Source organism: Urocitellus parryii, chromosome X (assembly GCF_045843805.1).
Source record: "Urocitellus parryii isolate mUroPar1 chromosome X, mUroPar1.hap1, whole genome shotgun sequence".
Classification (NCBI taxonomy): Eukaryota; Metazoa; Chordata; class Mammalia; order Rodentia; family Sciuridae; genus Urocitellus; species Urocitellus parryii.
In genome coordinates, this window is record NC_135547.1 from 13,386,663 (window position 1) to 13,402,214 (window position 15,552).

Sequence of the window (15,552 nt, forward strand, 5' to 3'; positions counted from 1 at the left end):
TTACTTTTTAAATGGATGTTTAAGCTGGGCATAGTGATGCATGCTTCTGATCACAGCTCCTGGGCAGACCAGAGCAGGAGGACCTTAAGTTCTGGGTCTTAACAAGAGGGAGAGAAGGACAAATGAGTGACTTCTGAGCAAAGGGATTCAAGAGCTGGTTGGTGAATATTTCACACATGCTTGAGGTTAAAATAAAATGGGAGCTTGATCTGCCTTGGTAATTTAAAGAATCAGTGCCTTAAAATAAAAATAAAAAAGGGTTGGGGATATAGCTCAGTGGTGGAACGTACCTGGGTTCAATCCCGAGTACCACATAAATATAAATAAGTGGATGTTTAAGTGAATTTTATTTTTATTGTGTATTTTTGTATTGGCAGATTTAATATTATTTTCTTTCTTTTAATATAAACTATTATCTTTGGAATAACATTTGATCAGAATTTGCAGCCTTATAAGCTTTTCCAGAATCTTTGTTAAAAGCTCTATTTTATTTATTCAAAATCTACAATGTTACCTTTTTCAGTTGCATTCTGTTCATTCTTTTAAACTACAAATGTGTCAGAATTTCTCTTTATACAAAGCAAGAGTATTTAAAGAGGTTTTGTGTGTGTGTGTGTGTGTGTGTGTGTGTGTTCAGCTATTATGGGGATAATTATAAATCTCCTACTTTGCTTCTAGGATGGGTACCGGACACTCTGTGTGGCCTTCAAAGAAATTACTCCAGATGATTATGAAATAATTAACAGACAGCTCATAGAGGCAAAAATGGCCTTACAAGACAGAGAAGAAAAAATGGAAAAGGTTTTTGATGATATTGAGACAAACATGAATTTAATTGGAGCCACTGCAGTGGAAGACAAGTAACTAGAAATGATACTCTTGTTATTTTAATGACCAGGCATTTACAGTGGCGTCTGTCCCAAATTAGTAATTTATTCATGTTTTGAAATCTCTGATTTAACTTTGTTGTCTAAATAGGCTTAAAGATTCATTTATTTTTAACAAGTATGAAAAATTACACCAGATTTTGATCTGTTTATAGGAATGGTTTTTAAGTTAAATACATGTGACTTAGAAGAATGAACCAGTTAGTACTAAAGTTTTTGGATATTTAAGCCAACTACTTACTTATGTAGATATTTATAAAGTAGACTGTTATGTGTGAAGAGGGATGCTAGAGTCATCAGTAGAGCTGGTACCTGGAAGAATGGGTAAGATTTTGACAGAGATGAACAGAAAGAAAATCCAAGGTAAAGTGAACAGCACAAGTGCTTAATCTAACCTGGTTTCACAGACCAGAGTATAGTTTTGCTTACTTTAAAATAATATTCTTTTAAATATACAGGCTGAACTCTGCCAAACATAATTGTAGGACTCTGGCATTAATCTTCTTGAAAGAATAAGTGTTAAATTCTTAATATTTTAGGAGTTTTCTAAGGGTTATAAATGCAAATTATGAGATATAACCAAACAAAAAGTTATAAACATATTCAGTTTGTATAGTTATACATAATTATAGGGTTCATTTTGACATAGTCATACATGCATGGAATATAATTTGCTCCACTTCAGTCCTAGTACTTGTTCTTTTCCTCTTCTCCTCCTTTCCCCTATTTCCCTTTCTCTACTGGTCTTCTTTCTAATTTTTTAATTAGTGCTTTATAGATATATCTAAATGTGAAATTCATTGTAATATATTCATATATATATACATGGATGGCATAATTTGGTTAGTTTCATTCTGGAATTTTTCCCTTTTCCCATCCCTCCTTCTTCCCCCTCAATCCTCTTCTTCTGCTTCAGTGATCTCCCTTCTGTTTTCATGGAATAGAACCACCATATTACCCAGCTATCCCACTCTTCAGTATTTATCCAAAAGAACTAAAGCAAGCCTACTATATTGATACAGGCACATCAGTGTTTATAGCAGCAGTTTACAATAATCAATTATAGAAACTGCCCAGGAGCCCATCAACAGATAAAGAAAATGTTGAGTTTTACTCAGCAATAAAGAAGAATGAAATTATGGCATTTGCTGGTAAATGGGTGGAACTAGAAGACATCATGCTGAACAAAATAAGCCAGACACAGAAAGTCAAGGGTTGAATGTTTACTCACATATGCAGAAGCCAGACAAAATAAGGAAAAAAGGCGGGAGGGAATCCCATAGAAGTATAATTTTTCTTTCAGAATTTATTTATACACACACACACACACATATATATATATATATATACATACATATATACATATATATGTGTGTATATATAATATAAAAATATATGTATAGTAATATATAAGATATAATGAGGTTAACAATGAATACAAATATATGGTGAGTTTCTGAGTGATGATTCTCAGTTTTGCCATTAGGTATTAATTACCTCAAGAGATAGCATGAACTTTTCTGGACTTCATTGTTTGAAATTCATTTTAATAATTAAAACTATACCAAAGATAGCGATCTCACGAGTAAAGGGTATATAAGAAAACCAACTGTGATAAGTTGTCACAACTGTAGAATTATAGTGAATTGTAAAGAATGTTCTCTTTAGGAAGCTTTCTTGTAGAATCCCTGTCAGGTATTTTAAAGGATAACAAGGCTTCCTTGTGTTCCCAGGCTACAAGATCAAGCTGCAGAGACCATTGAAGCTCTGCATGCAGCTGGCCTGAAAGTCTGGGTGCTTACTGGTGACAAGATGGAGACAGCCAAATCCACATGCTATGCCTGCCGTCTTTTCCAAACTGGCACTGAACTCTTAGAACTCACCACAAAAACTATTGAAGAAAGTGAAAGGAAAGAAGATCGATTACATGAATTGTTGATAGAATATCGGAAGAAGTTGCTGCATGAATTTCCTAAAAGTACTAGAAGCCTTAAAAAGTAAGCAAGTACATCAATTTCTTACACTTAGACATTGGTACAGATGTAAAAAACAACTGCTTATGCAGAAGGCTCCATTTTCTATAATTTACCATTCTCTGTTTACAGGTATTTTTTCTTTATAAGTTAAAACCTTCCCTGAGGGCCTAGCTAATGGCACGTTTGAAGTTATTTGATACTTTACACACCTCTCTTTTAAGTTAAAAGAAAACTTCATTTCTGAAGGTTTAAAAAATTACCTCAATTTGTTTTGCGGGGAATTGGTGCGGGGGTTACCAGGGATTGAACCCAGGGCACTTAACCACTGAGCCACATCCCCAGCCCTTTTTTTTATTTTGAGACAGGGTTATTTAGGGCCTTGCTAAATTGCAGAAGCTGGCTTTGAACTTGTGATCCTCCTGCTTCAGCCTCTCGAGCCACTGGGAGTATAGGCGAGTGCCACCATGCCCGGCAGAAAATTACCTCGATTTCTTGTTTAAATTAAATTTATTTTTAGCTAATAAATGAAAAACATAAAATTGTACATATTAGTGGAGTAACTTTACCATATAATGTTTCTTTACCATATGTTCTGCAAGTATACATTCTGTAATGTTTAAACCATAGTAAACATACCTCCTGAAACATTATTTCTTAATGGTAAAAACTCAAAATCCATATGGCTTTTTGAAATATATACTACATTATTGTTGTCAATAGTCTCCCTGCTGTACAATAGCACATCAGTGTTTTTTTTATCCTGTCTAATTGTATTAGAACCCATTGATCATCTTTTTTTTATCCCTTCCACTACCTAATCTCCCTGGCCTTTGGTAACCACCAGTCTACTCTTACTTTCTAATGAGATTAGCATTTTTAGGTTTCACATATGAGCAAGATCATGCTATATTTGTATTTCTGTTCTTGGCTTATTTCAGTTATTTGTTATTTTTCACTTAACATAACGATCTCAGTTCCATTCATGTTGAAACAAATGACAGGATTCCATTCTTTATAGTAGTATTCCATGTCATATATGTCTCACAGTTTCTTTGTTCTTTCATCAGTTGGAAGACACTTAGATGTTTCCATTTCTTGGCTGTTAGGAATAGTGTTGCAATGAATAAGTGCAAATGTCTCTTTGTTATACATACTGATTTCTTTTGTATACATACCCAGTAGTGGTATTACTGGATCATATGGCAGTTCTGTTTTTAATTTTTTAGAAATGTTAAAAATAGTTAAACTTCTAAATGCTTAGGGTCTGGGTATGTAATAAAATCAATCTCTATTACAGTTTCAATGCATTTTGAGGTCCCAGAGCTATTTCTGATGTGGACTCTTATGTCCCAGTATTCCAGAGGGAACCAAATACTTATTAACATGGATGCTTTGAGTCTGCTTTCAACTAATTACATACAAAGAACTTATAGAACCTCAGGGCAAGCCAATGATCGACAGTAATTCAATGCCCAGGAATATATCATCTATACTTCATATTGACCTAGTTTTGTCTTCATCTAACCTAATGACTTGACTTTATCTTGACCATAAGTAAACTTAATTCCTTTTCTGGAGTGCTACCAGATCACCTGCACTAACTGCAGAGTACCTTAGACAATATTATTTTCCATTTCTTGAGCACACTTCATATTCTAGGAACAATATTAAGTGCTTTGTATGATTGTTTTCATTTAATCTTCATTAACAACCCAGTTAGGAAATCTTGTTTTCTTCATTTTATGGATAGGGAAATGGGCTCAGCAATATGAACTGACTTGCTTATGATCATACCACTAATGAGGGATTGAGCAAGTCTGTCTAGCTCCAGAGCCCATGCTTTTAACATCAATACTATATTTCTGTCCTCATCTTTCATGTTTAACCAAACTTAAAAATTAATGGGCCATATTTTAAGGCTATGGATAATAGTAAAACAACTGTTTTTCTTCTGTTACTTAGGTGAGATTAAAAATACTTTTTATTAAATTACCTCTGAGAAATGTTTCCTTTCTTTAACCAAATGGTACTTACAAAGTCATCCCAAAGCCAGGTGCTATGGTGCATGCCTACAATCCCAGCAACTCAGGAGACTGAGGAAAGAGTATCAGCCTCAGCAATTTAGCAAGGCCCTAAGCAAACACAGCAAGACCCTGTCTCAAAAAATAAAAAGGGCTAGGATGTGGCTCAAGGGTTAAGCTCCCCTTGATTCAATTTCTAGTTAACCAAAAAGTAAAATAAAGTCAGTCCAAATTACATGTATTTTATTTGTCCATTTGTCTTATTTTGCCTGGACTGCCATAGCAATCTATAGACTAGGTGGCTTAAACAACAGAAATTTGTTTCTCACAGTTCTAGAGACTGAAAGACCAAGACCAGAGTACTTCAGAATGGTTGGGTTTTGGTGAGGGTAGTCTTGCTTGCAGATGTCTTCCCTCTCCTTGCATCCACATGTGTCTCTTCTTTGTAATACCATCATGGAATCCTCACTCTCATAAATTCACATGAACCCAGTTATATCTTATAAGCCCCATCTTCTCATGCTATCACATTTGGAGTTAGGCTTCAACATAAGAATTTTGCTGACACAATTCAATCCATAACAGGCACTAATGCCATTATGAAGGCCCTACCATAGGTTATGACTTTGTCTAAACCTAATCACCTTTCAAAGACCCCCCCATCTCCAAATACCATTACTTTGAGGATAAGGTTTCAATATATGAATTTTGAAAGGACATAGTTAGTCCATATCTCTGTTCAGCAACTATTTGGTACTTTTTTTTGGTGGGGGGTGTTTTATACTGGCAGTCAAACCCAGGGCACTTTACTGCTGAGATATCCTCAGTCCTTTTTTTTTTTTAAAATTTTTGAAACATAGTCTTGCTAAATTGATGAGGGTAGGCTGAATTTGAGATCCTCCTGCCTCAGGCTCCTGAAACATTGGTATTACATGCAAGTGCCACCATGCCGGCTCTGTGGTGCTTTTGTAAAAGTCAGGCATTATGGAAAAATTAACAAATCATCACCATTTCAGCTTATTCCCTCTTTCTGGTTATCTGTTTGGGGTTTGGCATGGTCTTGCTCCTAGTTACATAGGCTTCATTTAGATCCAAAATTACCTTTGCTCCTTTGCCCTTTCCAGTTCACAGAAATGCTTGGTGGCACACACCTGTAATCCCAGGGATTTAGGAAGCTGAGGCAGAAGGATAACATATTCAGGACCACATCAGTTCACATCAGCTCCCAAGCCTTATTCAGATTCCAGTCATCACCACTAGTGCTCCACATCAGAGGACTGGCACTTTATACTTGGAATCTCTTAATCTCCTCTACCAGATGAGTGGTCTTTAAGTAAACCATAGTACACATCATAATCCTACTTTGAAACCTTTTAGTTGTTCTCCATTACTTAATTCAGTTCACACCAAAGCCCTCAAGAGACCTTTAATTCGCTTTCCCAGTGCATCCCAACTTACATTTTCTCCCTTCAACTCTTTCTTCCCTGCCTTCAAGTTACAATTTAAATATCATACCTCACAAAGAACCCATTATTCTTTCCTGTGTGTATTTATTTTCCCAAGGATTGGGCATTGACTGTTTATTATCTGGTTATATATGTTCTCCCATGTATGCTTCTGTCACTCCCAAGGAGATTTTCTATTCTCCGAGGAAAGACTAGCCAGTAATTCTTTATTCCTCCAGATACTATACTTATACTTGGTGTTTACAAATATTCCTTGATGATTGAGTTGCTGTTTTCTGCCCAGTAAGACAGCTCTTATTAAGTAAGCAAAGAGCACATGGTTGATGTCTGTTTAAATTCTATTTACAGTATTATAAAGCCAGATAGAGATAAGTACAAATATAGTGTTAGCAGTATACAGCGAAGAAATATGGAAAGAGAATGATGGGGTGTATTTGGCTTTCACTACTCAAAGTATGGTCCATATAAAAGAAGCTCTGTTGTCACCAGGAAACTTGTTATAAATGCAAATTTCAGACCTCAGCCCACTAAATCAGAATCTGTGTTTTAACAGGATTCCCAGATGATTTCATTTGTACATTAAGGTTTTTGAGTAGTATTAGACAATGAAATCTATAACTGAGATCTTGCTGTATCTACTGCTTGTACTGTAGTGATTCTCAAAGGGCACCCAATTCCCTGAGCAAAAACTGAATAACCACTGTTTTGTTCCTGTATTGCAAGAAAAAAAAAGTCTAATTGGTAGGATTTTCTCAGTTGTAAATTTCCCCCATGTAGTTTTCTTTTTTCCTTTCTTCCTTTCTTTCTTTCTGGAACCCACGGATGCTTTACTACTGAGCCACATCCTGAGCCCTTTTTATTTTTCATTTTGGGACAGGATCTTGCTAAGTTGCTGAGGCTGGCATCAAACTTAAATCCTCCTGCTGCAGCCTCCCATGTAGCTATATGTATGCACCACCAAACCCAGCCCCCATTTGTATTCTTAAAAACTTGTCAGCTTGTTACATTTGTTTTTCCTGGCACTTAGAATACCTCTTAGTCCTGGCCATACATGAGAGCAAACTAGGGAGCTTTTAAAACATAATCAAGCCCCAACCAAAATATTCTCATTTATTTGGTCTAAGGATGGGCCTCAGGTTTGGGCAACTTTTTAAAGTCACACAAATGATTCTAATGGGAAGGCTAGGATTGAGAACCACTGGTAGTAAAACATGACACTTATTTAAGAAATATTTTATATTATTACATTCTTTAATGAGAACCATGTCTTTTAGATGCTCTGTCATATTTGAGAAGCCATGTTTTATTCATAGGTTTTGTCATTCAGATAAAGATATTAGAGAGAAGTCTTTTATGATTTCTTTACCCCAAAGCCATTTTGTTTTTTCTCAGTCTTTAAGGAGTATCGAATTCACTGATAATTTGTATTCATGTCAGAACTAATGTTATTTTATACTTGTTCAATTCATCTATAATTCCCAAAATTTATCTTGAATTTCTTAAACAGAGGCAGATTGTGAAACCTCCTTTATTTTGTACTTTTTAGAACTTATAGTCAATTATATGAGCAACTTAGGTCTCTGAGGTGTTACTTAAAGTCACTATTGTGCTATTATTAGAGGCAATTGCTTCTTTGGAATGAATACATCAAGTAACCAGATTGATGACTCATCTTCTATAGTTAAAAAATCAGTACCCTAAATGCAAAGGTATGATAATTTCAAAAACAATATTGTTTTTCTTTTTCAGAGCATGGACAGAACATCAAGAATATGGATTAATCATCGATGGCTCCACATTGTCACTCATACTAAATTCTAGTCAGGACTCTAGTTCAAATAATTACAAAAGCATTTTCCTACAAATTTGTATGAAGTGCACTGCAGTGCTTTGCTGCCGGATGGCACCATTACAGAAAGCCCAGGTAACTGTGGATATTAATATTCTATTCTGGGTTTCTCTATACACATATGTGCAAATGTTTGTTCTACTTTTAATTTGCATCTAATTAAACAAATTAATTAGAAATTTACTTTTAAATCATTTCACTGTTATCATCTAATTTTTTCAACCTTAACTTTTTCCTTTTGGGGTCAAAATCAAGAAAGATTCTTTCCCCCAAATTGATTTAAACTTTGCTGGGTTTCTATGTTGCCTCCATTCTACTGCTCCTTGCTCTCTCCTATAACATTAGCCTCATGCATCCTGTTTCTTTTGCTCTTTTTTGGTACCAGGGGCACTCAACCACTGAACCATATCCCCAGTCTTTTTTTAAATTTTTTTTTATTTTTTATTTTTATTTATTTATTTGTTTGTTTGTTTGTTTGTTTTGAGACAGGGTCTCACTGAGTTGCTTAGGGCCTCACTGAATTACTGAGGCTGGCTTTAAACTTGGGATCTTCCTGCTTCAGCCTTCCTAGCTGTTGAGATCACAGGCATGCGCCCAGCTTCTTCTGCTTTTAATACTCTACTGACTTGCTTGCTGGCAAACCTGACCCAATTTCATGTGCTGTGTTCATTCTCTTCTTCATTTCTTTACTGCATTTGATACTATCAATTATATCCTCCTCAAAATTCTCCTTCCCTGATTTCTGTGATGGTCCATAGTCCTGACATTTTCTTCCCTCTTTGGACATCTAGTTTCCTTTGTAGTTTGCTTTATTGTCTATATTCTCCCTGATTATCAGTTGCTTCTAATAAATTCTCCTCTGCTTTTTACTTTATGAACTCTTTTTCTGGATTAGCACTTCTCTGACTCCCCTTAACGTTTTGCTGGCCCTGACTTTTTCTTGATTTTAATCTATTTCTAGCTGTATGCTAGACAGCCCCATATGGATTTCCTACCATCACATTAAATTCTAGCCTCTAAGACAGATCTTATGATATTCTTCTTCAGACCAGTTTGTTTTTTACCTTTCCTGTTACCAGTGCCATTTTTCTTTTGTTCCCTAAGTCTCAAAACTACCTTTGATCTTATCTTCTCCCTCTATATAGATGCCATGTTCTGTTGATTCTATCTGCTTTTTGTCTTAGTTCTACTTTTCATGACATCTTTTGAAACCATTTACTGACAGCCTAGTTCAAACCCTCAAAAGTTTACACATAGACTATTTGATTTTGTGTCCTCACTGGTCTCTTTTGCTTTCACCTTCTTCCTGCAATCTTTCCCTCTATACTATCATGCTCTTTTTTCAGACACTTTTAATGTGTGTAGTCTTTGGGATTGTACTTTATTTCTCCCATCTGCTTACCAAACCCATCTTCTTGGAGATGTATCTTTTTCACTCTTAGAATTCTCTACAGCCCAATCATCAGTTTTCTTGGCATCTTTTATTTCTTTTTTTATTTTTATTTTTTATTCTAATTTGTTATATATGACAGCAGAATGCATTAGACTTCTTATTACACATATAGAGCACAATTTTTCATATCTAGTTGTACACAAAGTAGAGTCACACCATTCGTGTCTTCATACATGTACTTAGGGTAACAATGTTCATCTCATTCCACAGTCTTTCCTACCCCCATTCCCCCTTCCTTCTCTTCTCTCCCATTTGCCCTATCTGGAGTTCATCTAATCCTCCCATGCTCCCCCTCCCAACCCCACTGTGAATCAGCCTCCTTATGTCAGAGAAAACATTCAGCATTTGGTTTATTGGGATTGGCTAACTTCACTTAGCATTATCTTCTCCAACTTCAGCATCTTTTATTTCTGTGACTAAGTTCATTGTTCTTCCTGGTTTCTAGACTCAGAACCTTGAAATCTGTGTTAATTTCTCCCAGGATTTACTCTTTTTTTTTTAAGAGTGAGAGAGAGAGAATTTTTTTAATATTTATTTTTTAGTTTTTTTGGCAGACACAATATCTTTGTTTGTATGTGGTACTGAGGATCGAACCCGGGCCGCACACATGCCAGGCGAGCGCATTACCGCTTGAGCCATATCCCCAGCCCAGGCTTTACTCTTTCATGTGGTGTCAGTTACCAAATTTTCACTTTCTAATACATTTTCTATTCCTTCTATTCCTTCCTTTCCATAACCTTCCAAGGCCAGACCTTTAATAGCCCATTAAACTCTACCTATAACTAGTCACCTAACATCTCTCTTTGCCCATAGTCTTTCTTCACTTCCTCCTGTACCCTGCTGCTACTTTCATATCACTCCAGTTGATCTGGCTCCATATACATCTGTCCATATTCTCTATATGAAAACTCATTGATCTATCTGGTCATACTAGATCAATTTTCTGGGCATATACTATACTTACCTGGCTGTTTGCCTTTGGGTATGACATTCCTTTACTCTGCAATGCTTCCTTCTTCCCATCCATATAAATCTTATTAATACTTCATGATTTAAACCACTCTGTAAAACAGTACTCAATCATTTTGGCATATAGGGTCCTCTCCATTCTGATATGATAGGCCTTCTTATGTGAACAACGTTAATGACAATGTCATGTATTCTTGCACAGATAGTATATTTCATTATTTAAGTTTTATTTATCTGGTTGCCTAGTACTTATATTCATGAACAGATCTCTACTTCTTAAATAAATAAATTCTTCTTAAGGTATGTGACCAGGCCTTGTATCTTTTTTGGATCATAGTTTATTGCTTTGAAAAATGTATTATTACATGCAGTTATAGTTGATGGATAAATAGATTTTTGGTGAAATTATTTTTTTGTGTGTGTGTGAAAGCTATCATAGAGATTTGAAGAGAATCTCTTAATCTGGGTGACCTGGGAATCAGTGAAAAACTCTGTGTACTTAACTAAATCCTCCCTGATTTTATAGTTCATGACCACATATCCTTTTATCTTAACATGAAGACAGATTTTAGTCTTTTAATCTAATCTATATTCTCATGCAAAGACTGTCATCCTTTATAATTTTATTGCCCTTTTGGAGACCTTCCCTGGCTGCAGTTTTTAATCCCTGAGGTGCAAATCATTGTTGTGCATAGCGTAAAAGGTACAATGAGTTAACCATTATTGTAGCCCATCAAAAATAAAATTAGTTTGGGTTTTGAAAAGTTTGTCCTTGACACTTTTACTTACAGATTATTTCTAATAGTCATTCAAAAAGTTTTTAAGAAGAACCATAGTGAGGCAAGGGGTTAGGAGAAAGTTGGCGTTTTAGGTAACATAATTTTTGTGTTAAATGGAGTTGAGTATATGGGTGGGGCAGGTTGTGCTATTCAATACTACTAAAACCTGACTGGATCTTCTTTAAAAGACTGTGGGGTGTCTTAGCCTCATATAAATTATTTATAATCATGTCAGTTATGTTGAAATTGATTTTATTTATGTTAGCTAGTCGGTACAATTGCGAATAAAGGATTTTTGTAAAGCATTTTTTAGTTACTGAATTATTTAAGCATTTTTAAGGCTGCTAACTTCCAAGGAGTTTTGTGAATTGACTTAATGAGTAGAGATTAAAACCTAGAGGGGTAGGGCAGCTGCTTACCCAGTACACTTTCCACAAGTAACAACAGGAGAAGGTTTTGGAGCAGCCCAGAGCAGAAGTGTTTTAACACCAGGGATGAGCATTTTATTCAGCACCATCCATGAAAGTGACACTGAGCTACACGGTATTATTTTCATAGCTAGAAGATATTCACAGGGAATAGTGACAGACTGTACTGTATATCTTGGGCACCTTTCTGCAAATATCACCTCCTTTAAGATGCCCCTTTTAAAATGTAACTACCTATAGGGAGAGGCCAAAACAGTGGAAGATTTTAGTGAAGTTTAGTTGGCAGCTAGATGGGTACAAGAATTTTATACAAATTCCTGGGAATAAGTATTAGGATGCTACTAGGGGATATAGGAGTGTCACCAGGAAGGAGAGAGTAAGACATAACCATAACATTGTTCTCTGACTTTCCACTTTTGTTCTGCTGGCCCTATATAAATTACTCTAAATTAGCTTTCTGACCTAATGATCTGAAAAGACATAAGAATAATGGTAAAAGAGGGAAACACGTTTACCTCTAATCTGCATAGAAGGCAAAAGTTTCTGAGAGTCCGTGTATGCACAGAACCAAAAATCAGGTGGGTGCCAGTGTTACGTTTTGAATCATTATGTTCTGCATGTTGGAATTCAAAATGTGTGTGTTTGCATATGTATGTGTGCGTGCGCGCGCACACACACACACACACAACCTTTCTGTTAGCAAAGCCTCCATTTGCAAGTGTGAATTAAGCATAAAACCCCTAATATATTCCATTCTAACATTCTGCTTTGATCTTTTCTATGTCTCTTTTGAAATTGTTTAGATTGTCAGAATGGTGAAGAATTTAAAAGGCAGCCCAATAACACTGTCAATTGGTGATGGTGCCAATGATGTTAGCATGATCTTGGAATCCCATGTGGGCATAGGTAAGAAACATCTAATGAGATGGTATCAGTATTGCTTTTAGGTACAATTTTCTTACATTCTAGAAAGATTATTTTAGTTATTCATCTTGAATTTGAGAATGATAATCATTAATAGAATGAAGGGCCGCATCTGATCAAGGTCCCACCTCTTGTGGGAAGGTGGCAAAACAAAGTTAGAGGATATTTTTATATTAGCCAAGTAAATTGAATTTCCCAAACTTACTGGCAATATAATTGATTGTTTAGCTCTCATTTTGACAGCATGCATGAAATTTTATTGATTTCCTGCCCCTGACAAGACTGCCTATTTGTGTTGCTGCACTATATCTTCTGAGATTATTGACTTTTGGAGGCTAAGAAATTATCATCGTTTGGCTCATATTTTGTATAGTAGTATTTATGGGTGGTTTGCGTTATAGTGTTGAATAGTGTTGAATTTATATGTCGACATGTAACAACAGCTTTTCTACCCACCTGTACCATTTTTTTCCTTGTCAGGTTGCTCTTAGGCAATGCACCTAACACCCTGGCCTTTTTTATTTTTTGGCAACAAGTTTGAGGTACATGTGTAATTAATATCTTAGGAATTGCTGTACCGCAGTTTAGTTTCCCAAATTTTTCTTCCCATTTGGAAGTAGACATGCTTAGTATGGAACTCTTAAGTTCTGTTCATTGATTATCCAATATAGAAATTGTCTAAAGAGGCTGGGGATGTGGCTTAAGCGGTAGCGCGCTTGCCTGGCATGTGCGGGGCGCTGGGTTTGATCCTCAGCACCACATAAAAATAAAAAATAAAATAAAGATGTTGTGTCCACTTTTTTTTTTTTTTTTTTTGGTGATACTGGGGATTAAACCCAGGGCCTTGTGCATGCAAGGCAAGCACTCTACCAAGTGTGCTATATCCCCAGCCTATCTAAAAGTTCTTGAGGTTTTACAGACTTCTTTGGTAGCTTGTCCGTATTTCATGAAGAATTTTATCTTCTAATTGAGCATCTAAACCACACCATAAAATCCAGGTCTTTGAGTTGCCTTAATATATAGCACCTAGTTTAATGTCATGCATAATCAAGCACTTATTGAGTGCCTTAAAAATAATTTTCAGGTGGACTTTTTTCTTTCAGATAATTTTTGGCCTTGCAAAAATTGAAATAATGATTCTTTTTGTTTCATGCTGTATTACAAATTGATAGTTTCCAATTAAATTTAGTGATAATTTTATTTGGTAACTCTCAGTATCACAGTTAAAGAAAGCCCTTTTTAGTTAAAAAAGCATAGATAAACTATACAATTGATCTATAACATTTCAACAATTAGAAAATGTGAAAATAGATCACAGGATTGCTTATTCTATAAAATACTCATACTATATATTCTCTTTTTAGGTATTAAAGGCAAAGAAGGCCGCCAAGCAGCCCGGAACAGTGATTATTCTGTACCCAAGTTTAAACATTTAAAGAAACTATTATTGGCTCACGGACATCTATACTATGTGAGAATAGCACATCTTGTACAGTATTTCTTCTATAAGGTATGTGATAAAGTATTTGTAATTTAATAATTGTTTAATCCAGCATGGGCTTAGCTTAGTCACGGTTTTGTTCCCCCATTTTTATGTTTCTTTTGCTTTTCTGATACTAAAATTTGTACACAGTGAAGCAAAGGTTGTCTATTTAATGAATCCAAAACAAGATATTCCATTAGATGTAAGAGATTTGAAATTGATTTTTAAATTATTTTTATTGGCAAATTAAGTATAATAAAGTTTACCCATTAAATGTATATAGTTTTGACAAATATATACATCCATGCAACTATTACCCCAATAAAAACAGACATTCCCATTTCCCCCAAAAGTTCTCATGTTCTCTCTCCCAGTGTCCTATCCCTCCCCCAACAAGTAAACTGACTTATATTACTATACCATACATATTAATATGTGTAATATAGAACCTGTAGATACAGATGTAAAATATAATATCTAATAATATTAATAATATTATGCACACTAGTTTTGCCTCTGGGGCTTGATATAAATGGAATATTTGTATATTTTTGTGCTGGCCTGTTTTACTTAGTATGTTTTTGAGCTTCATGTATTAATAGTTAGTTCCCTTTTATGCTGAGTAGTATTTCAAACTACTCTTTTTAATAGCAGAATCCTCATGTGAAATTACACACATAAAGCAGACTGAAGCAGGACTACATTGAATGAAGGAGGTAGGGCCAGGTCAATTCCTTATTCAGCTCCCCTGTCCTGTCCTAAATGTTCCTCAGAATATAGAATCAATGAATTTAGTCACTTATTTTATGCATAACGAACTTGGCATGCATGAAGATGAAACAGTTAAAGTAAGCAAATAATTGTCATTTATATGTACCAGAATTTGATGTCCTGTTCTGTGTTCTATGCAATAGGATTTTGATTTTTTTACCTTTTTTAAAAATAATTTTCGACTCTTAAAAAGTTGCAAAACAAGATACTCATGTATTCTGCCCAGCTTTGTCAACTGTTATTGCTTTAGACAAACCCCCAACAGTTATCAAAATCAATAATTTGACTTAATTAGCACATAATTATTAGCAAGTCTATATACTGTAATCAGTTTCCATTAATGTCATTTTTGTAGTCTATTTCTTTTCAGGATCACCCTTTCATTTAAGCTATAATGTCTCCTTAAGCTTCTGTAATTTAGAGCAGTTCCTGTTTTGTCTTTATGATTTTAACATTTTTGAAAAGTACCAGCCATTTAATCTAGTTTGTAGGCTGTCTCTCTACTTGGACTTGTTTAACATCTGCTTATTATTAAATTCAGGTTAT

General features: G+C 35.2%; 1 protein-coding gene across 2 annotated transcripts in view; it reads left to right on the top strand.

The window, feature by feature from the left end:
* Window positions 1-15,552, top strand: part of Atp11c (ATPase phospholipid transporting 11C (ATP11C blood group)) — a 184,566-nt gene that overhangs the window by 130,892 nt on the left and 38,122 nt on the right. For both annotated transcript variants that reach the window (XM_026392227.2, XM_077793779.1), the window contains exons 18-22: window positions 679-860; window positions 2,621-2,884; window positions 8,100-8,274; window positions 12,632-12,734; window positions 14,117-14,262. In XM_026392227.2, coding sequence (XP_026248012.2) covers window positions 679-860; window positions 2,621-2,884; window positions 8,100-8,274; window positions 12,632-12,734; window positions 14,117-14,262 — 870 coding nt within the window. The remainder of the gene's footprint in view (window positions 1-678; window positions 861-2,620; window positions 2,885-8,099; window positions 8,275-12,631; window positions 12,735-14,116; window positions 14,263-15,552) is intronic.